Source organism: Corvus moneduloides, chromosome 7, assembly GCF_009650955.1.
Source record: "Corvus moneduloides isolate bCorMon1 chromosome 7, bCorMon1.pri, whole genome shotgun sequence".
Lineage (NCBI taxonomy): Eukaryota > Metazoa > Chordata > Aves > Passeriformes > Corvidae > Corvus > Corvus moneduloides.
This window is the reverse complement of record NC_045482.1, coordinates 32,584,976-32,611,618: the sequence shown is the minus strand read 5'-3', so window position 1 is coordinate 32,611,618 and position 26,643 is coordinate 32,584,976. Positions and strand designations below refer to the sequence as shown.

Below are 26,643 nucleotides of genomic sequence, written 5' to 3'. Positions count from 1 at the left end.
GATGTTCTGTCTACTAATATAAAACATAATGAGATGATTTGTCAGTAGATATATGCTGAACTTCTTATTCCACTCTCAGTCCATTTTATTTGCATATAAAGTGGCACATTTCCACTCAACAATAACTAGTCCTGAAGGAATGATATTTAGGGGGAGAATATAATTAATCTATTCAGGTCATAAACATTTTCTTCAGGGCAATGGGCAACCATCTAAGACAACATCCATAATCATTTGTGGACATTACTAAAATACTTTAGAATGATCTGGCAAAGCTGAGAATGGGCAAAATATTGTCATTTTCTTCCAAGGACATCTTTATGTTTGTCTTATGCAGCTTTTTAAGGATTATATTAATGAAAAAATCCTTTCTGTTTTTTGTATTTGGCTTTGTGTTGATGCTGCATTGTGTTCCACAGAGTGCTTAAACATGATGTAGGAACTGTGTTTCCCATAATTTTATGTCAGAGCTCAAAAAGCATACAGGAATTTTGCTATTTTTCAAATATTATGACCACCTTATATGGAAAGTAGTTATAAAGCTCCTCAGCAGCTGTAATTATGATAAAAGGTTTTCAGCACGTCTGCCAAATAAGAAGGCATTTTTCAAGTACATTTCCATGCTGCTTTAGCTTGGGTGGCTTGGCTCATGTTTTTATAAACTTTAACTATTTCAGAATTCTTTGAAAGTTACCTGGATGGAAGAGGAGGATGAGAGGAGGGAATTGGACAATGTTTAAAGGAACACTCTGGTCTGCTGAGTATTGTATCCCCTGCAGCACCATGTAGGATTCTCCTGTCCTCTTCACTGAGTGTATTCACTGAAGGTGCAGGGAGGGTTCATGCTGGTACCAAATTATGTACAGAGGATCACAAATGGGTTAAAATGCAAAGGCTGTGTAAGAAAACATGGGGGAGCCTGTCCCAGCTACCTGAGTTCACATGTGCACTCCTTTTTACATAGTAATTTTAAAATAATGAAAGAAAAAAGGAAAGCAATGCTAAGCAGTCACAAAAGCCCATAGTCAAGAAAGCATTTGTTAAACCACTACATCGTTGTGGCACAGGCTCATGACTGTCTACTCAGCTCCCTTAATGCCAATGCATGTTTTTCAGGCAGCCTTATGAAATAAATGTTTCACTTAAAAATATTTTTTGGAATTAACTTTATGTTTTTAGGTACAAAAGGGCCAACAGATAATGTTTAAGTCTAGAAAGGGTGTACACTGAGCCACTGCTGAAGCATTGGTATTAACCTGTGATGAACTGGCTTAGCCACACACAGATAAGTCACAGAAAAGTAACAGTCACACGAGTGAACCTGAAATAACTGGTAATTACTGACCATAGTACAATGCAAACCTTTCATATGTTGATTAACTGCAACTAATTTATGTGATTTTATCATCTCTGTAATTGATTTTAGCTATTTTGTGGATGCAGCTAAAGAAAACAGCAGCCCATATTTACCAGGCAGGAACCACTCAGTTATTGCAGATGCAGCAAGAGATTCAATTTGGTCTTTAAAGTCTAGATTTGCTTTAATCTCAGCTTTAATTTTTTCCCAACAAATTCAAACTGTTCATAAAGCAGTGTCAAAGGACTGGCCACAGCAGATGATCAATTTGTCATGCTCTTATTATCACTGCACTTCAACTTGGAGGGAAGCAGAGTTTGGTTGATAGACAGAGGAACCAAAAGGTACATATCTGTGTCACAAGGCAGATGGGTTGGTGTCAGCATGTGCATTTTCCTCTGTGTGAGAGAGGAAAACTGTACAGCCACCCAGCATGAATCACAGCATTTTCCTTGAGATTGGATTTTTGATAGTCAGACATCTAATTGGCCAAGCAGACGGCTGCTCAGACAAAAATGAGAAGGCTGTAGGGGCAGAGCTGCCTTTCTGAAGGCCACACATCTATTTGGGATTTAGGCCTTCTCTGAAAATGTGTTTCTAATTTTGTCATATCTGTGGGAAAGAAATTCTGAGCCTAGGCGGGATGGAGTGAAATATTTTACTTTATATATATATATGTGTGTGTGTGTATATGGCTCATGAGGTTTAGTGGCTTTTAAAAATGTAATCACATTTATCCTGTGAGCTCTTCATGTTGTCTCACTCTTAGTTTTCTACCAAAACCTGTCCACCTGCGTGCTCAGTACCTCTCCCCAAGCAGGTGAGCGGTTCTGATAGGGCCGATCGCCGTCAGCGGAGGGACTCCCCCTGTCTCATCCTCTCTCTGCTCTGCCCTCTGTCATGGGTTTTTACCTTCCTGATGAGAAATCAAGCCCTCAGAGTGAGCACAGTGGGGTGGGTTGCAGGAAGCACACGGCAGAGCCGGCAAGGAGAAGGTAACGGGATTTTCCGTTGGCTCCATCTCTGCAAATTTCCACTGGGATAAAGAGAGTCGCAGCAGCAGTAAAATTCGTTGCATCTGGACCAGCTCGGTGGAAGGAGGCTTTCTGTCTGTGGTGTGACAGGAGAGGCATGGCCTAGAGAAAATCAATGATGAAGCAATTGAGAGCAGTGAGCTGTTCCTACAAAGTGCAAACTTTTCAATCACCATCGTGGGCAGATAATAAGAATCTTTTCATTTACACTGCAGAAACTTGTTCAAGGCAGCAGCAGAGGTGTAATAATAGACTTTGCTTCTGGAACTGACAGCAGGGGATTGAGATAATCCTCAGGCAAATACTGGTCTCTGTGATTTCTCCCCTTATTTTATGAAAGGTCCTGTTTCTTTCCTTAAACCTGAGGTCTGTTTGAGCTTCCTGAAACCCTGAGCCTTCAGTGAAAGAGCTGCATGGAGTTCTGGTACCTCCTGCCTAGAGCTTAAACCTACCCCACAGCACTGGCAGTGACAGAGCTTATAGAAATGGGATTTTACAGGAAAAAGCCACCTTCTCTTTGCCAGCCACAGCTCCCTCGATGGCAGCAGAGCAGGCAGATCCAGTGCTGCATTCCTGTCCCCCCATTCCTGTCCTGCTGGAAGGAGACAGCAGCGTACTATATATTGGTGACTTATAATGAACAGAAAATGTTAAATGCTTGGATAAAAGGTAAAATTCAGCAGTATTCAGTCTACCTTTTAAACATCATAAACCCTGAGAGAAATTGAATGATTGTTTAAGGGACTCAGGTATTTCCCAAAATCCTGCAGTAAAACTTGTCTTCTGCAAGACCAGTACTACTGAAATGAGAGGACCCTGAATTCTTCTGCTCTGTCCTCTCTTCATCACCATCTTTAATGTTTTTTATTCTGAAGAAATTGGAAGAGATCATCTGGCACATAATAATTTGGGAATGTAGGAAGATGGAAGACTGTCAGGTTATTCTGCATGGAAGTCTGGGAACAGCTCAAGATTAAAAGCCTTCCAGGAGAGGTCAGCTGTGAAGGGTGTGCTCACTTATAACGGGGTTCTCTTGGGAAATTTAAAGTCCCTCCTGAGACTCTGATGATCTGCCTTCAGTCTTTCTTTCTGAATGCCTGCACTTTATTACCTCCTATGGAGCTCCCAGGGCTCCCAGTGAAATTTGTTCAAGTGTTTGCAATCACACCAACCCACCCGCCCAGCCCCATGAAGTCATGCTCAAAAACTGCAGGATGTCAAATGTCGTTGGCATTCCTTCATTGCCTCTGGAGCCCAGGATCCTCCTGCTAGCCCTGACCCAAGCCCAGGCTTATTTATGACTTATAACTACAGCAACGTATGTGGGTTTTATTAAGCAAAAGCCCAGGGGACCAATTTTAAAATGAAGCAAAAAAATGCACAGGAGCCTAAATAGCTGTCATTTCCGTAACATACCAGGCTCTCCAGCAAATCATGGTGCAATTGATACATTACACAGTTCGTGCTACAGACTAATCATGTCAAGGTGGCTGAAATGGGCTCTTCATTCATTTATAGACTTTTCTGTGATGCCAAGGATCTAATGCATTCACTTTAGCCATAATAAGGGTGAAATGCATAGCTATTTTAAATGGAAATCACTTTTATTTAATCAAAACATTTTTGGAAAAGTAAAAATTTTGAAGTGTTTATGGTCCAGATGAACTGCATGACTATTGCTACTGGCCTTGCTGTTTCAACCATTTTACTGACAGTGGAGTCAATGACCAAATTTTCCATCAAGCAAAACAGAAATTAGACACCTGAGTTATTTCTTATCAATTAAATTGTTACAATTATTTTAAACATAGGGGTTTATTGCATGTTAATGTTCAAGCTAACACCAACAGCCATCAGGAAGAAATAAGACATTCACAGTACTTGACTTTTGGCTAATGTGCCTCAGACTGCCACAAGACTTACACCTCTAACTACTGTAGCAATAAAATCTGCTTAAAACAAAGACGATGAGAAATAAATCCACAATATATTTTGGATAAACTCCATGCTTAGAAATTCCTACAAAATACACCACGGTGATATAATCTGTTTCATTTACATGAAATAATGTAAAGGGAAAGTTGTTGACACTCAGTGTCAGGCATAAAATGCACTGAGGCTGCCAGCTGTGCACCTGCACCCACAGGGGACACCTGTGGATTGCACAGGCACTGAGGTATGTCACTCCAGCATTCTGTGGAATTTTTTTCCCCTTGTTACAAGGAAATTCTGTTGACATCTATAATTTTGTGAGTGTTCTCATTTGAGTCCCTGCTGTCATCACTTATGGCCTTTTATTTGGGTGATTTAGCAGTAATTAGGCAAGGAAAACTTGTGCAGTAAGTTCCATAGGTTGGGACAGGGGGCCACCGACTTGGGAAAAAATTACCCGGAACTGGTTAACAAAAACCTGCCAAACAGCAGCAGCAGGTTCTTGGCAAGCAGAATGGAGTATGGGGAACCACAGGGATGCAATTTATCCATGGCTTGTCTTTACCCTCAAAAGTGGGGATAGTTAGCCCTCAATAGAACCACCATGCAGGTGAAGTTTGTTCAGTATTTGACCTGTTCTGGGCAGTCAGGCAACAGGAGGTGTGGTATGAAATCCTTCAATAAATTAATCTTCACTTGCATAATGCTTCCCTCCTCTTTCATATCTCATCCCCTTTGCAGCCTGCTTATTTCCGTGTATGCAGAAGAGAAGAATTTATGACATGAGAGTGAAATGCAAAACCTCATCAAAGCTCATGCACTCAGTTGCTTTGGTACCTCAAACCACTAAATACCAAATAACACTGTGACACTGGCTTTTTTCCTTTTGGTTAGACCTTATTATTAGAAAGCATGTTCTGGTAAAAAGTTTCAGGTTTTTTGATGAAACAAGATTTATAAAGTAATTTAGGGACGTAAAGAACGATATAAATTCGAAGTGTTATTATTCATGAATAATCAACCGAATAATTAACGTAAAGAATGGCAGTCCTCTTACTTGTACTTTTGATGTTAAATGAAGGGAGACCAGTAATACATAATGAATGAAGATAAAGCCAAATGAATTTCTGAATTTTGTTTGTAGATGAGTACATACATCAAACAGCCATCTGCCCATAGAGAAAGGATTAGAGGTCTGCTACCACTTTCATTCAGAGCTGACAAAAGAAGGGAAATACAATATTTCTCTTCTGTAGTCTCAGTACAAATCTGTTGTAGATATGAGTGTGATACTCAGTGTGACACACCATTAGAAGGCCATACAAAGTTAGAAACTGAGGATACAAAGTTCTATTTCGAGAGCCATAGTGAACCTCATGAACTTTCACAGGCCAGACTGAAATGTCTGTGATTCACTGATCAAAGTGGGTGTAATACTGACTCTGGAATTAAAAGTCAGCTTTTCTGGAGAGTTTTAGGAAAAGAGAAACAGAAGAGAAACAGAGGATAAAAAATGAAATGAAATGAAAGAGAATTAAATTAAATGAAAATACATCCATATGCTATAGATTTTGGCAGCTCACGTCCAAAATTATTTGGAAAGAAAGAAGCCTTGTGTTTACATTATCACTGAATCTTTTGGTACATCTCAGCAAAGACCATATGCTGTATCACAGCTTAGGAAAGATTTTATAGGTCAAGCTGTTAAATACCAACTTAGTTCATAGGCTGCAATTTTGAACAGTTACCTCTGCATATGCAGAGTGTTTCAATCTCATGAAAAACTAAAAGCCCTTGTTTCTGTCAGATCACATGAAGGAAAGCATTTCGTCTGTTATGCAATATTCCTTCTTCACCTCAGATAAATTCTTGGCCAGCAAGAACTGGTGTATTTGGGAAAGTATACGCTCAATGTTCATGCAACACCATGTACACTTGTTGTAAAACAAATGTGAGGAAAGGCTGTCCATGATGCAAAACACTGCAAATAGAATTTGGGAATTTTTTATTTTAACAAGCAGCACAAATCTGGTTTTCTTCATAACGTTTTCCTTGCATATTTTCACATTATATATATGGATTTACATGCTAAATTGCAGCCTACTATGAATGTTGTACACTGTGTAGTGGGTAACACATGTCACCTGCAGCCTTCAGAACTGGAGAAGGATCCAGGTAATTTCCGAATCCAGCCAAACACAATCAGCAAGTAAACAGCGATTTTATCTTCACCTCTAATAGCATTGCAGCAGCAGGGTTGACAGATCACTGGTTTCTGAGCTGCTGCTGAAGGAGCAGCCTGCACACTGTGTCTGAATGGGGAAGGTGTCTCACTTATTTTGGGAGTGCTATGATCTCAACCTCTCTATTCAGTGCAAGCTTGCATAGGGTTCATTCATTGAAAAATTGTGTGGTTTTGTTAAGATATAGAGGATGGCAAAAGTATAATTATTGTCTGAGTAAACAGATTCTAGACCTTTGTGATCTATCCAACATGGTTAACACAAGACAGATACTTAGAAGATGCCTATAAATTGAGAGTTCTCTTCTAGTATTTTCATATGAAGCACTAAATGTAGTGGCTGTGCTGCTTGCACTTGCATGCTTTGTTAGAAATAAAACGATGTATGAAGGTGTATTTTCTTCTAAAATCCCACAGTTACATAGACAATGCCTCCTAAATGTGTTTGTAGATGATCCCTATTTTAAATGTCAAGTAACTGTTTAATATATGTTAGGGAAAATAATTCTTCATGACTGTTATTATTATTGGCTGGCATTACATGGTGGTAAACACTGAGAACCCTATTCTTTTATTATCTGAAATAATGCCCAGTCCTGAGGCTGCTGATCCTCTCCCTATAACTGATTTGAGATCCTCTTCCCTAAATCTTAAGATACTGATCAGTACTGCTAGAACCTTCCTTTCATAACTAGTGGAAGATTAACTTTTTTCTTAAATTTAGTCATACTTCTGGCCTTTTTGTTTCAAGTGTTTATATATGTTTTCTTCACTTCTATGGGGAAAAATAATTTCTAAATAGCAACAGGCTCATGAGAAACAAGCTTTGTATATTAAGAACTACTGTCTCTTAGCATGCACCTCTACATCCTTTCGTGTGTGTGTATGCATATATATGTAATTTGTGGGTTGGGTTCCTTCATTGCTTTTGGCCAACTGCAAATGTAAATGTCCAGTTATTTTATTTCCCATTTTGATTCTGAGACTTCTTCTGTTTGATAACAGGAGATTGCACAGAGAAATAGCATCTGACAGTGTGCAAATAAAACACCTGTCCCTCCGTCAGACAGGTTTACAGCCACATAAAAACACACAAAAGGAGTGAAAACAACTGCTCAAATGCAGAGCAGACATAAATCTTGTTTCAGTAAAGCTGAAAAGTATTAACTGACTCCTGGAGTAAGGGGGGAGAGGGAGAACATAATGTTTTGAGGTGTCCTGTGCTGGAGTTGGGAGCACATCGTTCACTTTTACTTTCCAGTGATTAGACACAGTTATGGGAAAGGCACTCGGGTTTGGCATCTTTCCCTGTGCTTAACAGGCACTGAAGGTGACATCCAGGGGGATCCCAGCTGGGACTCCAAAGTGTCTAACCACTTACACTGGCACAGAGCAGGATGTTTATATTTTTAAGCTCTAAAGCTCTACACAAATAGGCCCAAGATTTAGCGAGGACACAATAATTGCTTTTCTTTCAACAGCAGGTGACGTATTTCCCACTGAGAAATATATAAGCCTGCTGCTTTTAGTCATAACATGAGCAACAGGAGGAAAATAGATGAGAAGCTGGGAAATCTCACCAGTTGTGTCTTGGAGAAGATGTTTGCAGTCATGAGCGAGCCTCTAAGTGCACAAAATCAAAACATTAATTGACAGGTCTATGCTTATTGTTCTTGAGCCACAAGTGCCATAATTATATCATTTAGTAATGAAAATTACCTGAAATTTTTCGATTTCAGAGAATGAAAGAAATTCTTTCTTGTTCCTTTTCCTTGCTGTGTGTAGCACACCTTGACTGAGCAGGGAGCATTTTTGTGTGCCTTGGGTGGTGTGAGAAAAGGCAGCAGCTCCACAGGCTGGTCCAGGGAGAGAGTGGGCTCAGAAAGGGCTTTGATGCTGCTCTTCACGCTCAGCAATGCAGACACATGCTGCTCTATCATCTTAATTGATAGCAATAACACTACACCTCTCCTACTGAATATCTGATACTGATATCACACTGCATCCCTTTCCCTGCTGCTGTCTGCACAGACCCTAATCCTGGAGCTCATTCTCAAGCTCAGTCCTCCCTGTAGCCTTGTTAGATTGAGGTTTTCTGCTGACCTTGGGGTGGTCAAGGCATGAAGAGCAGCGTAGCTGGGCTCCACATCTGACTGCCTCTCTGTGAGCTAGTACATGGTGACGAAAAGAATGATGTAAATTGGCAGTAGAAATGGTGAAATCCAGCCTAGAATTGTGCTCAGGTGTCACTGGAATTGCAGTGCTATCCACTAGAAAACTTTCCCAAGGCTTTGAGGGCATAAAAATAATAATTATGAAACTAATTAGTGCTTCCATAAAGATTATAGGTTAGTAAATACTTCTGAGTTTGCAGTCATGTTCAAGAGTTTCCTCTTGATGGATATTAATATGTGCCTCGTGTTTTTCAGATAAAGCAGTTAGAGCATATCAGTGCTATAATTTAAAAATTAGATGTGGAGGAAATCCTCAGATCTCCCAGGAGAATGGTACCCACATAATTCCAACTCCAAGCTACATTTATGATGTACTATATCTGCTAAGAATTGAATGCTGCCTTTTTTAAAACAAAGGTTTTCCTCACGTAGCACTAATCAGGACTAAATGAATAATTATTGATTTGTGGAAAGCAGAAAACTGCCATGATTGATAACTTAGTATTGGATTTGAAAGCAGAGCTCTAATCAGGAGCATTTTAGGAGACAAATAATCTAAAGTTCTTTTTCACCAAAATTTGAAAGATAAAACGATTCAATATGGCTTGAGACTTATCAGCTGACACATACTAGCACAGGCAATGCAATCTGCCAAAGCAGCAAAAAATCACTTGTGCCTGAGATGTCTCTGGAGCTGATTGCGTGACTCCCTTATGGAAAGGGCCTCTCCAGTTTTCAAGGCTGTAATATTAAGTCACAGGATCTGAACTAAATAAACACTTTTTGAATGAGCTATTTTTGTACATGTGTGTGTATGTGTAATGCACAACCACGCCTGGCAGCTTTTGAATGTCAGGTTAGGATGTAACCAGACTAAAGGACTGGAAGGGCTGAGGTTGTCTTGTTTTCGCCCATGGTCCTGCCAGGGTGACTCAGAGAAAGGCACTTGTTCAGTGACTCAGTTTCCCCTGGTATGCAGATCAGTCCAATAATCTCTGTGAACTTCTTAACTTTTTTTGGCATTGCAGGAGAGCCTGAAAAGTTTTGCAGTCTGAAACAACAGACTCATTTGCCTTGTCTTAATCCTCCTGTGCACCATATTTACTTTGTGGCTAGACAGATACTCTCATATTCATCATGTCCTTCTGGCCCCAGGCACCTGATGCATGAATCCAAAGTAATATAAGGGGGAATACTGCTATCCACATAAGTGATTGGGTCTTTCAAATATGTACAGAGGAAATTTTTCTTCACCTTATTCAGTATGAATGCAAGGAAAGGAATTTATATGCTGGGCTTCCTTGCCCTCCCCCTCTCAGAAAAAGAAAAGCAAAGCAGTTGGATACACAGGAAGGAATGGGGAGACAGTTTTGAAAATTTACCAAAAAGCATTTCAGAAACCTCCAAGGAAGCAGAATGAGCACATTCCCATTAAAATCTCGTTAGGTGCCTATCTTTAGCTGTTTAAATGCTCCATCTAACACTGTGTTGTTTTGATTCCTTTGTGATTTGTGCTTTTCCTTCCAACAACTGGAGTGACACAGTGTAGTGGGTCACGACACACAGGCAAAAGTGGCTGGACTGAAAGACCCAGGCCATACTGAGCCCTGAGATTTGTTTGATTAAGTAAACACTGCAGGATTAGGCATTGTCCAAAATCCTACCCCAGGCATCCTCATCAAGAGAGGCTGCAGCAGGAGAACTGATTGGGATGCCAGGTCTAGGGCCTGAGTCACATCCCAGGTGCATGGAGACCTCTCCTGAGGCTCTGTCCCTTCACTGCTACCACAGAAACCTTTGGGTGGAACAATTTTGTTTTACAAGACTCAGTAATAAAGGGTACATGGGAAAAAGGGAGGTGAGACAAGAGGAATGGCTCTGCTCACCTGCAAACTTTAGAGTGGCTCCCTAAAAGTCTTTGATCATGAAATATTGAGGCACCTTCCTACTAAGAGTCTTTCCCCTGCTTTCATAGTGTGCCACTGTCTCCACATCCAAGCAAGGACTGTGTGACACTTGTTTGTAACAAAATTTCCACTGAGTCCTATACAAATGGGGTAGTACTGTTGTGCAGTGAAGTGTTTGGTCTAAACTAAAAAAAGTTGGAAAGGAAAAGAGGAGGAAGGTTGTTATTAAAGTATTAAAATATTGTATTAAAATGTAAGGGCTTTTGCCCTTACAAGAGAGAAGTTGCAGAACTACTGGTGATATGCATTTATATAGAAGTAATTCAAAGGCTTTATACTGACTAGCTGGCTTTTCTTCTTAAAGCTTTTGTAGCTGATTTATGAAAAGTGTTATTTCTGTTACTCAAGCATATGAAAAGAAGCAAATTAACTCATTACATTATGTCGACAGTCAAAAGAAGAGTTAAATGGACCATACGACTTTCCCTTAAAACATTAATTTTCTTGTGTTGTCTTTAATTTCCTTCATAATAAAATGTTCACAATAGCCACTGGGTATTATTGTATGAAAGATAAATTAGATCGTTCCTATTAGATGTAAATCCTTTCCTAGACTTGTCATCAGGACACGATTATTGTAAATTTCTCTATACATGTGAAATGCCAATCCTTGAATACATTTCCTGTTGGAAAACAAGAGATTTTCAGTCTTTTCATTTAGATACTGTCAAGGTGATGGCTATGGAAATGTTTTTTAAATGAATGATTAAGGACTGTATCTAAAGTTTGGAAATTGGTTTTTCTCCCCTGAATAAGTTTAATTCTGCAGCATCAATGAGACCTGAAGATGTTCAGCACTTCTCACAGCAAAGCCACGCAACATGACATGAGCATGGCTCACTGGGGGCAGCAGCTCGGTTTTATGGCTCTCTTGATGTGTGTAACACCTGAAAACCACACTTACCTGGTGGGCCTCTCTTTATGTGAGGAGTGAGACATGAGAAATTCCTGCCATTGTGACTTCTGAAGGGAGCAGGGCGTCTGGGGGACCTGCCCTGCCTGAGCTGTGGGGCAGGGCAGAGCCTTCAACACTAATCAACCCTTTCAAAAATAATGCCTGTGAAGGGCATGTTGGTGTAGATGATGTAGGTTTGAAAGGGAAAAAAGCACTTTCTGGGCTGGAACCTCTCTTAACTTTTCAAGTTTTTTGAAGTTGTTGTTTTGGAGTTTTTCCTTCTGTGATTTCATATAAGCTTGGTATTTCTGATCTAAGGCTTATGGAAATGAATCTAAATCATTAGCTTTTGTGAAGATCATACAATAAACTGCCTGTGAGTCACGCAGGGAGCACGTACACAGTTCAGATGCAGAATTTCAGCCCCTCTGTTGTACATCAATTATTGCTGCTAGTTTTGAATACTCAGAAACATGAGATGCTTAACAAATGCTAGATAATAGCAAGAGGCCAGTGCATTCCAGAGTGCTTATGTACAATAATTACTATCCCCAAATGACACTTCTTCAAACCAGTGTTTGAAATTCTTTTTGTCCCATTACTCTAAAAATCATCCATTAACCATAGAGAGGAAAACCTGATTACTTTCTGAATCTCATCTATGTTCATTTTGGACTGACATGGCCTCAGTTAATTCCCTCAAGGTGAGCATGATTCCAGCTGAAGCAGACCCGTAACACCCTTGCACACTGGAAACGAGATGTCACCTGCATGTGAAAAAAAATGCCTTTAGGTACAGGATTGATGCATGGTGGGTTTTTTAATTTGCCCTCTCTGTCTCGGAACAATGAGAGCCAAGGCTTCTGCAGGAAATTGTGTCTCTGCCTCTGGTTCCCAAGACAGAGACACTGTCTAAGCATCACAATGGTGGCAGTAGAGCAGCGGGTACACTAACAGGACACATCACTTGTTGCCATAGATTTTCCAGTTGATGATGATAAAGATCTTTAAAATGTAATTCAGTTAAATATCACAAAGAACTTTTCCAGTAAGCTGCAGTTAACGACAAAATTATATTACCAGAAATATAAAGATTTATGCTTATATTTCCACTGTTAATTTCTATTAAGTTCCCTGTGGATTGAAAGATTCATGTGTAAGAAGCATGGACAGCTAAGTAGATCACTTTGTATATCACACATAAAATTAAAGGCATTTTTAGAGTTACATTTTTGAATGCTAACTGGCAAGATGGTGTATAAAACAAAAAGCTGTCATGTAATCTGAATTGTCTCTATATATCCTGCATAGAAGCCAACAATGAATATTTATCTAAGCAAATATTTTCCAGCCTTTCATGCTACAGTTTGTGTTTGTTTCAGTCTGATTTGAATAAACAGAATGCTTTGCAAGAACTACAACTAATATCTTTAGGCACATAACATTTGAGATGGATCTGCAATTCAGGGCAGCAATATTCAACTGCAGAAAAATTATTAGCATTAACCAGGAACTAAATTAAAGCTCTGATTTCACTGCTACTACATTGTACCTGTGAATTGTGTAATGCTGAATGAAATTAAAGGTTCACTTTAATTTTTATGAAAAGGAAATAGATTCTTGTAAAATTGAGCAGCATCATTATGGTTGTTTAGCAGCTGTCATACATGGCATACTGGAGGCACAAATGTTCAGGAGACAAAGCATTAATAGTGTGTCAGATTGCTTATAAAAGCACAAGATAATAATGATTATTAATACAACTGTAGTATACAGGATTTGAAGAGGGAGTTTTTCTTTGCAACATAAGTAAAGAGGAAAAACTACCAATTCCTATTTTATGAAAGGCTTTGTATTAGGCTCAGTTACCCCTATGCATTAAACTCAAAGACTGGCATCCATATTCACCCCGGGAAATGCACCCCAACAGCGCTCCTGGTACCACTGGGCATCTCCCATGTAGCCCATGAGTTTTTTAACCTTGCCAAGGCAAATTTCCACTGTCCCAGACTGGTACCAATGGCTGTGAGTTTTTATAGCGTTGGTGGGGATGACAGGGTTGGAGTTGCAGCCCAACAAGAAACTGTCCTTGCAGTGCTTTTGTGCTTTCTGTTCCACCCAGATTTTACTGGGAATTAGTGTCTGTAACTAAAGGCACTGCTTTGGCTTAAGTATTTAACAGGCCTACACAACATAAGTGAATGCCTGTATGCTGTTTGCTGACACAAATATTCCAGTTCTTATTTCCTTTCTGGGACTTTACTGAACTCTCTGCTTATAGCTTACCATTACAGTGAAACATTTTCCTTCCACTAAATCCACTTTCACTAAATCCCTGATACACTAAAAATTTATCTCCAGCCAGGATCACATGATGCTGTCTAGCCTACACACCACTTAGGAAATGCCAAACTTCTTATGATTAATCCCCTGACCCAGAAAGTCAGGTTCCATCGCGCTGCCTGCCTGTCCTGCACAGGGGGGACTGTCAGCTCCTCATGAGAAACCTGCTTTGTGGAACAGTCCAGCTCCCTCCCATATGGAACGGAATAGTTACTTACAAGAAAATACATAGAATGTTGCAGAATTTTTTTTTTTTTAATTTGCCTACCTTCAAATACCTACGAGCAGGGCCAGTCCTGTTGCATCCATGAAGGTTTTTATTTTCTTGGATATCTCATGGAAATTAGTGAGTTGAAGAAAAATTGTGATTTGGGCAACAGTTTATAACTGATTCATACCTTAGACTCAGTTGTGTCCTACAATCAGTCAATACCCAAAGCTGAATCTGATGCAAGTCCTGGTAATGACAGTGACAATAAACGTGCTTCAGGCAGACCATGAGCTGACAGAGCTCCCTGTGAGCACAGCTCCTGCTTTGTTTGTAATAAAGTATGAAAATGCAGAGATATATTTGTGTGTTAGCTTCTGATTAATTTCTTTTTTCTCTGTGCACAGAGTGAAAAATTAACGGGATGTTTAGGAGCATATTTATTTGCATGTTCGGTCATTTTTCTGTGTGCTTGTGTTTATGTATCATGCAGATGAGATGGATGGATGTAAGCAGTCCCACTAAATTCAGCATACCAGGAAGGGGTGGAGTGCTGGAAGCAGCTTCTGAGATTTTCTGAGCAATGCTACATTATTAACTCGGAGACAATTTTTTCTTGACTATAGATACGCACAGGCGAGACGTTGCAAACAGAGACGGCGACATAGAGATTAATTCTCAAAATGTGCCATAACCAGTTCCCTCCTCTGTGTGGAAATGTTTGTGGTTAGAGCAGAGCGTGGTGGCAGGTGGACAAAAGAGGGATGGTTGGAGAAAGCAAGAGAAATCTGTCTGGAAAAGGGGTCCCAGCCTGTGGTGCCATACATCACCTTCTCTCTGCTCATCTCCAGATTCCCTGCTTTCCATCCATAAAAACCCTCAAGGGTTGGTAATTTGGGTTTTTCTAAACCTCAGGTTACCCTTGTGCTTAGAGTGGTGGTTGGAAGCTGGAAATCTTCAGAACTTTTTCTCACCTTGTTTTGTCCACTGATGCTTGGACATATTTCAACATCATCAGATTGATGTGTCTATAGCACTGTGTTGGATTTTTAACCTCACATTCAGATATTTTATATATGTGAATGGAGCCTACAAGAAAGACAGAGAGGGACTTTTTACAAGACCATGGAGTGACAGGACAAGGGAGAGTAGATTCAAACTGAAAGAGATTAGGTTGAGGTTTGATATTAGGAGGCCCTGGCACAGGTTGCCCAGAGAAGCTGTGGCTGCCCCATCCCTGGAAGTGTTCAAGGCCAGGTTGGATGGAGCTCTGAGCAACCTGGTCCAGTGAAGGGTGTCTCTATCCACATCAGGGGTGTTAGAACTAAATGGTCTTCAAGGTGCTCTGCAAACCAGGCCATCCTATATAGTATATATTGCATAATTTTTGCTATTGACTTTTAATGATTGAATGAATGAGCATCTACTGTTTGTTTGTTTCTTAGGTTGTTTTTAAGTGTAAATAAAACCGTATGAAGATGGGCTTGAATTACATGTATGCACATTGTTCCTCACCAGAGGCTGCCAGAATAAACATGAGGACGAGTGATAACAAAGCAACTGCAGAAAATGGTAGCAAAAACTTCAGGTCCTGAGATACTCATTGTTGGATAGATGACAGTGGTTATTCCAAGTGAGATAAAAAGTCTGATACATTCTGACTATGAAGCATCTTTATTTGTGAATCCCAAACGTCTGTAATAACCTTAGAATTCAATTTTCCCAACTCTGCAATAGATCCTATGAATGTTTTTCCATCCTTGTTGTAACTCCTTGTCTTCTCTAGACAGTGGGAGTCACATGCAAGTGCCATACGTCTATGTAAGTCAAATGCCTCCCACCAGCAGTTCTTCCATGTGTTGTGGTTGATTTATATTCATAAAAAACATTCAAAAAATGATTCAGAAATTTTAATTACTTGGTAATGTCAGAAATTGATTAATTAAATGCTCCAGTGTTTACTCTGCATTTTTTAAAGCTGCTAACATTTCTGGGCATTTTCTTACAGCATCAGAGTCTTTGCTGGGTGAAGTTTATTAATGTAAATTGGATTTGACATAAACAAGACTACAGCTAATTATTTCGTGTAAATATACACACTGCATAGCAGCAGACTCATAAAATCTGCACATCTTTCTACACTCTTTTTTTTTTTTTTTAAACTCTGGATATCTGTTTTAGCTAAATAGCAAATTCCTGTTGCCTTAAATAACACTGTCACCTTTTCATTTGTGGAATTGCTGGGCTATAAACATTTGTGTCTCTCTGACACCTCCTTAACTTTCACATGGTCATCAATAACTTCCAGCAACCAGGAACTCTCACATGTACCACAATGCTAAAGCTCACTTTTTCCGTTAGTTTTATGTTTCACTGTACGGAGAGGTTTTATACTCACTGAGGAAAAGAACTTTCCATAAGCTGCAGTAATTGGGAGAGCAACCCCAAACCTGCTCAGGAGACAGCCAGGGTGCTCTGGTACAACCTGCTCGTCCATATTCATTCCTCTTCCTGGCCAAAAAGCAAATTTTTCCCATTTTCTGCTGAAATCTTTGGCTGGTCCAGTGGTCTTGATTTTTTTGGCATGTTAGAAGCTCAAAGAGTAATTGGTGTTTTCCTTCCTCTGGGACAAGTGCTGGTGAACGCAGCCCATGATCTGCACCATCACCCGCACCTGCTGCAGCTCCTGCTCCTGACTGCCACTCACCGTCAGGCCCTACCCAGCCACTTGAACCTCGGGATAGGTGGGTATCCATGGATAGTCAGCCTTTATGGAGACTGTTTTGGATCCACATCCAAATTAAGGACAGCCACGTGTCAGTGCTGCAGGGATGTATTGCTCAATGAAGCTGTTGATGGGTGTTAAAAGCTCCACAGCTTAAGAGGACGACTAATAAATGCAAACTGTCCTGCTAGGATATCATCCTTTTCTATTTCAAGATGACTCTAATGACTCAGGTAATGTTTTGCATTTGCTTTTACTGATTTATATTTTCAGGGGAAAAAAGTCAGCTAAAACCAGCATGGATTTTCCTGATGGACAAAATGTCCAGTTTCTTTTTCTTCTACAGCCAAATGGAATAATTTGCTCAATATTTAGCAGAAATGACAAGATTTCCATGCTATTTTCATAGGGAAAAAAATTGCAACAATCCAAAACAGCCAAGCACCTGGAAATCTGAATGGTGGTGGTGGTGGTTCCTACCAAATCTGTTCTGCACCTTCCAGCTCATGGTCTACTGGCCTAGTAAGCTGTCCTGGTTTGAGACAAGTTTGGAGGAATGTCTGAAGTGAATGTATCCTCTAATAGAAGGCAGATTTCAACAGCCTCTCCCCCATCAGGTTCAGAAAGAAATTCCTCAGAGGAAAGTGAAAAAAAAAAGTTATTTATTTTACAAGCAGAGTGCACACAGGCACAGAAAAAGAATAATGCTAAATAATAAAACCTCTTGGTGTGGAGAGAACATGGTAAAATTCAAAGTCCTTTGTAGGCATGGCAAAAGTTCTTTTCTCCGCTCTGCTGCAGCAGTGAGGGAATGAAGGGGAGTGTATATGTCCTTGAGATACAAACCACTCCGAAAAAATTCACCTGGCTTCTCTCCCTGCTCTCCTAAGAAACAGCTTAAAGACACGGGAAGGCACAAGATTCATGTCTGGCATAGGGCAGACGATAGGGAATACAGTATCCTACAGTCACCCCAGGACACAAGCCACGGAAGAGCTCTTGCAGAGTACTGGTCCCCACATTTCTCCTGCACATGCTTGCCTGAGACAGGAGATTTGCTCCTAGAAATTGTCTTACTGGAAGACAGCATAAAACTGCAGCATTCTCTCCCCATTCTCTTCCTTGTGGGGAAAGAACTCCAACATCAGTGTCACTGAGAAGCACTGTTATCCCAGAGACTGAACTTCTTTAGGGACAAACTGGCAAAAACCCAAATGCAGCAGGGCTCTGTGTGCCAGCTGCAGAGCTGGATAGCATTCCTCTGAGAACTATCCCTGCATCCCTGTCCTCAGAGAACACAGGGTGCAGAATCTGTCCATCAGTTAACGAGCTTGTGCTATTTCAGGCTTTATTAAACTCTGCTGCTGTCTGTGGATGGTGCCGGTTAATAGGGTGCAAAGCGGAAGCCAAGCAGCAGCAGGAGGAAAACCCAGCTGATTTTTTATGAAAACAACTGGCTTCAGATGAATTGGAAATCAGTTTTAATCACTGCAGTTGAGATGTAATATGAACTGTTCACTGAGGCTTAAGTGATTTTGAACAATTAAGAAATTTGCTCAACATATTTATTAAAATAATCATTACTGCTTTTTCCATAATGGTGTAATGTGCACGAGGGCTCTTGCCAGCCTTCTGCTCCACTGCAGAGGCTCTCAATGTACACTTTCATGCCAGTTATTAATAAACCCAACAATTAAAATAACATGCTGAAATCATGTAGGAAAATAATAAAACAGCAATAATGGCAGTTTCAAAAGATATTATTTTCTTAAGCCACACAGTCTAGCTTTCATTGCTATTTAGGACCAAAGGTGAGCAGTCTATCCAGGTCTGGTATTGAAAGGAGTGAAAAAATACTAATCCTAAAGGGTTTTTTTTTTTATATCTTGTTTCTTTTTAGTGTGCAACCGAAACCTCACTCAATTCTCATTGATATTGCTTTTGGACATGAGAAACATTCTCTAGACAAGACAATAAAATAAATATATCTATCTATAAATATATACGTGTGTCCTCTTAGGCTGCTGGAAAAAAGTCTGTTTTCTATCCAAGGTTTATGCAGCAGGATAAAAACAAAAATAAATATTTTACAAAAGTTATAATATTCTCTGAAGTCACCCTCCCTAGATTTAAAGCTTTACCCTAGGGCACTCTTCCAAGATCCTTCAAAAATGACTTGTGTCTCCACACTCAGTGTAACAGCTTAGCTGTCCCCCTTGTTGCTTTGCTAACATCATTTCCTAATTGCAACAGTCTGCTGTTTGGCTGCAGACAGCTTTGTTGTTGTTTGATTTCTAATAACCTTTCCCTGTGAAAATGTGACTTCCTGAACTGTAGCAGATGATTGTGGGCTCTCTGTGGAGCTCCCTGTCTGCAGGGCTGGATGGCTCCAGACACTCAGAGGAACTTGTCTGTGCACTTATCCCGTTGTTCATTTGGTTTTTCTCTGCTCCCCAGTGACCAATGTCTTCCTCTGTGGAGCACAGGAGCCTGAATCCGTGCTGGTGCTTTCCTCCCTGGTTCCTAACACAAATATTAGGGGAATCAAGGGGTATTGTTGTGGAAGAGTGGGCTGGGGCTGTCTGCACAGAGTCTGTCCCAGCCAAACTGGGAGTGGAATTAGATGTGCTGGGGAGGGGAATGGGAAACTTTGTCTGGGCTGTACAGGGCTGAATATGTTTACGTCTCAGCCCTGCTTCAAAACTGGTCCGCAGGAACATGAGTGCCAGCCTAGTCTCTGTCCCGGTGTCCCTGTTTTCTGCACAGCCCAGGCATTGCAGCCACGCACGAGGCCCTGTGCTGGGACCTCGTTCAGGACAGGAGAGTGGTGGCAGGGGAACAGTGGCCGTGTCCCCGCGTGCCTGGCTGAGGTGTGTGGGGCTGGGCGAGCTGGGGTGTCCGTGCTGCAGGAAGGGCCAGTCCCAGCCCATGGCCCTGCTCCCCAGTGCAGCGCAGGCGAGCCTGCAGCTCATGAGTAGCCCTATTGAATTAAGTACGTAATCAAGCGATTTGCTGGTATCCTTAATCCTTTTCACATCTCGCTAAGCTCATTAAACTCTCTTTGATACCAAGCTGTGCAAGTTCCTTAAGAGAGGCAGAGCCTACGTGCTATTTCTTTGGCTTGAATTTATCACCTCCAGCTTCCAGCGAGGGAGACTCCTGTGCTGGGAGCCTAAGGTTGCTCTAAGGGTTTGCTCTGTAACAATGGATGGGAAAATGTTCTGTGTGCTGGATAATTTTTGATACCATGCCCAGCACAACAACAGGGATATGCCAGAACAAATACCCACGTAACCAACCAAAATACCGAGCAGTGGATCCTGGGCCTCAGTGGAGGCATTTCATTTCCTTTCTCTTCCCTGTTTTTTCCTGACAGCCATCCAGCTAACAAAGAAAATAAAAATAAAACCCTAAAAAACTAGCAAAACAATTAAGCATTGCAAAATGAGATATTTAGTTCTGTCCACAAACCATATTTAGGTATATTTCTAGGTTTGAGCTTCAACTCAAATCAGCAACGATTTGGGTAGAGCAGTTCTCTAATGCTCTCTAAATTAGATGAGCTGGTATGTGACATTTGCATGCCATCTCCTCCTGCATGCCAGAGTACATGCAGCTGTTAGAAAGATTTGCTCCTGCATTTAAACATATTACAGAAGGGTTTTTTTCCTTAAAACAGTGCAGTTATATGCCATCACAGGAAGATAGATAGAGGAGTGAGTTTCTCATGGCTGCAAGGTAACTAATTCAGAAGAAAAGGGACAGGTTTCACTCATTATTCTGAAAAATACTTTAATTGTTTGTTTGTTTGTTTGTTTAAATAATGAACTCAGTAATCCTGCAAGTTGTGAGGCATGGCTGGAGGTAGGAGTGGGACTCCAAGCAGAGCCAGCACAGTGCAGGCTGCTGAGGTCTAATCCAGGTGTGGATAACAGCATGGATGGCAATTCTACAACCAGCACAGTCGCTATGTAACAGTATCAAATGTACATAAATACACTAATTTGGAGTCTACAACTTCAGATTAAAAATGCTACATCATTTCAGAAATATTGACTTGGCCTTACACAGCTTTACCCCCTGCTGCTTTGCAGGTGCTCAGTGTCCATTGTTCTAGGGGGAACAGGAAGAATTGTGACCCCCTTTTGAAACCCTGGGGCTGCTATGCTTTTACAGCCTTTCTCCCCTTTGACTGGTCTGTCTCATTAGTGTCTAATATTTGCACCATCATGTCTACCTAAATGATTTTTACCCTTACATCAGAAAACAATGCTCTTTCAGACTCCACAGATATCCATGCTACTCAGAGTCTGCAGGGCACAAGCATTCATATGACAGAGCTCCAAGGAAGCTACAGAATAGCTGTATTTCCCTTCCAGAGGTGATCTATTGGGCACTGTGAAGTGTTTTAATGAACTGTATACATTGTCTCATTGAACATAAAGTCAGAGAATCGTTCAGGTTGGAAAAGACCTTTAAGGTCATTGGGTCCAACCATAAACCACTGTGATTACTTTGGGGTTTCATTCACATTTTCTGCTGTCACTGAATGTGCCAAGTTATTCCAAATCACGAAGTTGTTCTAAATCTCAAGTGACTGTTTGCTATTTGCTTCACACTGACAAAATGATAACATTGGGTCCTGATCCAGGGATGGCAGAATTTGTCTTATTGGGAGAGTTGATAAGAGAAGAGAGCAGAAACCTGGGCTTGGGGACAGAGGCCTTGTCTGAAGCAGATGGCTTGCTGTGGACACAGCTGGCACATGAATGTGCCAGAAGAAAGGAGGTACTGCTAACCATGATCAAATCATGGTTGATTTTTTTACATCACTTTTGGACACTGACAGATCACATACTCCTAGGTTGCAGGTTTTTAAAGAGAAACAGAATAATATTTCTGATTTGTCACAGGAAAACCTTAACATTAAGGCAGCAGTCATATAGGATAAGCACAGTGCTTTCTTTTTCCCCATTGTCCTTATTTCCAGAAAACATTTTTAAGAAAATTGCTTCAGAATGAGGTTTTTATATTATCATGGTAGAATTATGCAGAATAAAATTGCTGATCCTATCTTTGCCTGTAGGGCAAAGTGCACTGATGAATAAATCAGGAATATTGTTTAATATTACATTAAAAAGATGTAAAGGTATTAATACTAATTTATGCCAGATTTGTCGTAGTAAAAAAATATAAAGTAAAATAGGCAACTTGTTTTAAAGAACTTGGTACTGCAACTAATCATCATTATATATTTGCACGGAATATACTTTCTGAATTCTAATATATGTGTATTGCAGAATGATTTTACTAGAATTAGCTTAGAAGAAGCTTCCTGCTTAATTGCCACTGAAGTTCATGGTGTTTCCCAGGATGTACATTATTTAATGTGTTCTGAAGGAAACAGCTACAAGATACTTCTATTTACAGCGGTTAGAATGAAATTTAAACTAGGAGTAACCACAGAGTTTAATGGAAAATTTTACAATACCCAAAGCTTTTCAAGCCATGAAGTTTGAACAGGATATAGCTGAGATGCTTTTGCAGAGGCTCCTTGGGAACAGAGTCGTACTCTTGCTTCCTGTCTGTGCCAGGGACCTTTCCTGGTGCCTTTGCAGGACCACTCTCCCTCCCTCCCTTCCTCTCTCTCTCTTTCCTCTAACAAGGAAATAATTACTGTGGTCAGAAACACAGAATCACTTGGAACAATTCCAGTACTGAAAAATAAACGTGTGCATTTATACATAAATTATGATCCTTAAAATCAGCTAACATTTATCTTCACCTTGAGAAGAAATGATGATGTACCATCCCTGTAGTGGCTGTCTCATATTCCTGGCCATGAAGATAAATAGCTCAGAAGAAACAACTACTTTGCAACAAAAATCCATATTTGTACACAAAAGAAAAAATAAGAGTAAAGAAACAACTTCTAATACAAACAGGAAACCCACAAAGTGGTTCTGTGATGAGTCCAAAGGTAAAACAGTGGAGCTATAAAAGTGGAGCTTTTGTCTCCAGAAAGTGAAGATGGATTCTTTTCCATGTAGTACTCCAACACTTGCTATTTCCTGAAGTATGAGGTTTGAGACATATTTTTGCTTTGGTGAGATATTTCAGAAAAGTTATATTATTACTGATAGGCTTTCAGAATAATAGTAATGTGACTGTGTTGGTACTGCTGTCAAACAAATATATCATATCACGTTATTTTGTGGGCTCATTCTGAAATATTTGATATAAATAACACTGATGTTGCCTTCCTCCTGGAAATGAGGTGGTGTATTTCTATTACTGACAGATTTCTCTGCTGAGACTAAACATCATCTCTTTGCATTGGGTTTAAAAAATAGGCTTCAATAGGAAAAAAATCAGAATTGTTCATCTGGTCAAGATTATTTATCAGAAATTCTGTCTAGATACAAGTACAGGAGGTTCCATAGAGCTGATATTGCAAGTTATTGCATCTGCAAAAGTTGGACTGGAAAATAATGTAGGAGCTGAGTTATAGCTTCATTTTCAAATAGGGTACAGGCTAATAGTATTTTTCATACTGTCCATGAAATAAATATTTGAGTCAAGTATTCAGTTCACTTTGATTTATATCTAAAGTAAACAGAATGTGCACCAAAACAGTGACTGCACTGCTGGGAAGTTATTTTTTCAGTCTGGATCCAGAGAAGATTGTTCTGGGCTTGGAATATGGATATGAATTTATAATGTGCTGCTTGTGTATCCTCAGTGCCTCTTGTCTTTTTCTCAAAAAATCTCTGAAGAGTGCATTGGGCTTCTGCCCTGTTCATGTGATATAAATCCAAATGTGGATTTAATCTAGATTTTTACATCACTGTGATTTCTATGTACATGGGATAACTTTGGGAGCAAAATCAAAGTGCACTCCACAAACTGACTCTGACTAGTTTTTACTCAAAATTTTACAAATGCTTTGAACACTGAAAAACTAATGTTTTAATATTTTTTTTTCATTTAGGAATATATGGACTCCAACAAATACATAGAGCATTTAGTGACTCAGCTGGAAGAACAACGCTGGAATTTATGGAGGCGAGTACTGTGCACACATATATTTATGTTGCTATTTAGGAAAAGTTACTGCAATCCATAGTTTCCATTTTTGAATTCAAAGAAATGATTGGGTATTCAGTTTCTCCATTTTTTAATTCTTTACAGGGACCAAATCTTACCACATGAAATAAGCAGGGCACACACGAGTCAAATCAGGGCAGTTACACACATGCACAGGTTTATTCATGTTAAAGTTTCTAGGCAGTGGATGCTAACTCTACTTCAGATACTTTTAATTGGACTGAACTTCAGAAATATCCTTGAATATAAGTGTTTTCATTGAATGGCACACAAAATCTAGCCAAAAAAACCAGCATAGCAGCATGACCAATTGAAAGTTTTGAAACTAAAATAAATACAGGTTTACAATTTTGCGGTGTCTTGAGAGTCTGGATTTTCTATTTCTTCTCTGTTCATGTTGCCCAGACTTCACCCTGGTTTAAGCAAAGCAGGGATTGCCACATGCTGGTGGGTGTTTCTACCCTGCCTACAGCAAATCTGGTAACTGCTCAAATCCTGTCTAACATAACATTTAATACAAAGGAAATCAAATACTACCAGTGATAAAATTCCTTCAAAATTCACAGCAATTTTTTTTAATGTGATATTTAACTTCCTTTTTCTGAAGACATATGAACAGTGACAGTCTTTTAAAATACACAGTCAAATATAAAAGAATTTTCAGGGAATAATTTAATCTTCATAGACTGAAACCTATTTCACCTTAGTTTTGATCAAGGGAGAAGTAATGATCTGTCTGATTTTTCAGATGAATGCCTCTCACGCACAAAAAAAGAGCAGCTTTGCTCTTTTTTGCTCTTAACCAGTATTAGTTGTTCTGCACCTCACAGACTTTTTGACCTATACAATATAAAGTAGTATCATGGCATTTACAGCGTACAGCATTATGATATTGACTCTTAGAGACAAACTCAGAAAGTTTGTGCTTAATGTCTGCTTTTCCTAAAAAGTAGGCAAAATAATTGACACAAAAAAATTGAAGTTTTCATTTAACATTACAGAACTCAGGAGACTAACTTTGCAAGAATGAAGGTGATAACATTATATGCACATGACACTGCTGTGGTTAAATATAAATGAATAATAAAAAATTAAAATATTAAAAAGTCTTTGAAAAGTAGCAGGGGTAGTGACTTTATTATAAACAGACACAGATGTGTTCTGAAAATTCAAAGGTTTTGGAAAACTAAAATTAATTTATTTTTAATATTATTTCTTTTTATTATTATTTTTATGGGGTGTTGGCATAAAAAGTTAAGACTGGTAACGAGCACTACAAGAAAAACCCTTCTGGTTTAGCCAGTCTTCTTTGAACACTTTATTCCTCTCTTTCAAATCTCTAAGAAGATTCATGGTGAGGATTATGCTAATAGCTGGCACTATACAGGGGCAGTGCTGGGCTGTCTACAGCCAGACAGATGTCCTAATAAATCAGCAGAGCCCTCTCCTCAGCCTTCATTATGCTCTTGATTTGTGACTGCCATGATGTGAACCCAGTGGGTCACTGGGCGCTGAACCTGACATTGACCGATAACCCGCACTGTACTCGGGGCGAGCCCATAAAACTGACACACACAAATTCTGCCCATTTAGCTCCTCCAGCCTCACTCACAGCCAGGACAGATTTATAGTGCCCAGGCCGAAGCAGAGGAGACTAAACCAAATGCCATGGTGTGCATATCAATTTTACATTTCCTTTACATTTCCACACGTACAATGGGACCCTAAAAGACATGTGGGGGCCAAAATTTCTTTTCACTTTAGAGGATGACTGTTTACACATGACATTAGCATCTGCTGTGGAACATTTATTGCTGTAATTGCCGTCCCAGGAGGACTAGCTATGGTTAGGTCATGTTTTATTGCTTTCCACTAAAGCAGACCTTTAGCCCAGCTTCAGATGCCTTTTTCTTGAAACCTTGACCACAACGAGTGAAGGTACCTCACTAGTTTGTGAAGATGCAGTCTTTACTAACATATTAACCACTTGTCAGTGATTTCCCTATTTCTCAGGGAAAAAAACACATTTACCCAATGTGAGACAAATTTCACCCCATCAGTGTAAATCACCAACATTTACCACAGAAGGTGATGCATGAGTGGTTGTGCACCTCCATGTATCAGTTAAAAGAAAAAAAAAATTATTTTGGATTTCTCTGCCCTGTTCTGTCTGGAAATAGCTTTAGACAGGACAGAGTTGGGTCAGGGGAGGGGAATCCCCCAGCAATGTTGTTTCTTACCTAGTTATTATTATATATTATTATATATATTATTATTAGCTTTAGTTCAGCTAATGGGCATTCCTATGTATAATTTGCATGGCAGAATCACATGGACAATCAATATCAGAAGCAAAAATTTGCTCCTGCAGTCTTTGCTAATTGACTTGATGGTGGATAATAATTTTTAAGTCTTGACACACAGATCAGTGGCAGCAATTACTAATTCTCTTAACAGAAGAAAGAAGTCATAATTCAGCATAGGGTGCTTGCCTGAATAAGCAAAGGTCAGACCCTGGTCTTGAGACCTGTCCAGGGAATTTTATTGGTAGTGCTACTTGAACCAGGACCAACACTTCAGTCTGCCTTGGTGAATGCATGAGGATATGCTGCACTTCAGACACGACTGATATGTAATAAATTAATGAAGCTCCAACAGC

The 26,643-nt window shown here is 39.8% G+C and overlaps 1 protein-coding gene across 10 annotated transcripts in view; it reads left to right on the top strand.

Moving 5' to 3' along the window:
- NCKAP5 (NCK associated protein 5) overlaps positions 1 to 26,643 on the top strand; it is a 380,419-nt gene that overhangs the window by 120,212 nt on the left and 233,564 nt on the right. For all 10 annotated transcript variants that reach the window (XR_004241242.1, XR_004241243.1, XM_032114335.1 and 7 more), the window contains one exon: positions 23,869 to 23,942. Coding sequence is in view for 8 of the 10 variants with exons in the window: in XM_032114335.1 (XP_031970226.1) it covers positions 23,869 to 23,942 (74 nt within the window). In the remaining 2 variants the exon portion in view is untranslated. The remainder of the gene's footprint in view (positions 1 to 23,868; positions 23,943 to 26,643) is intronic.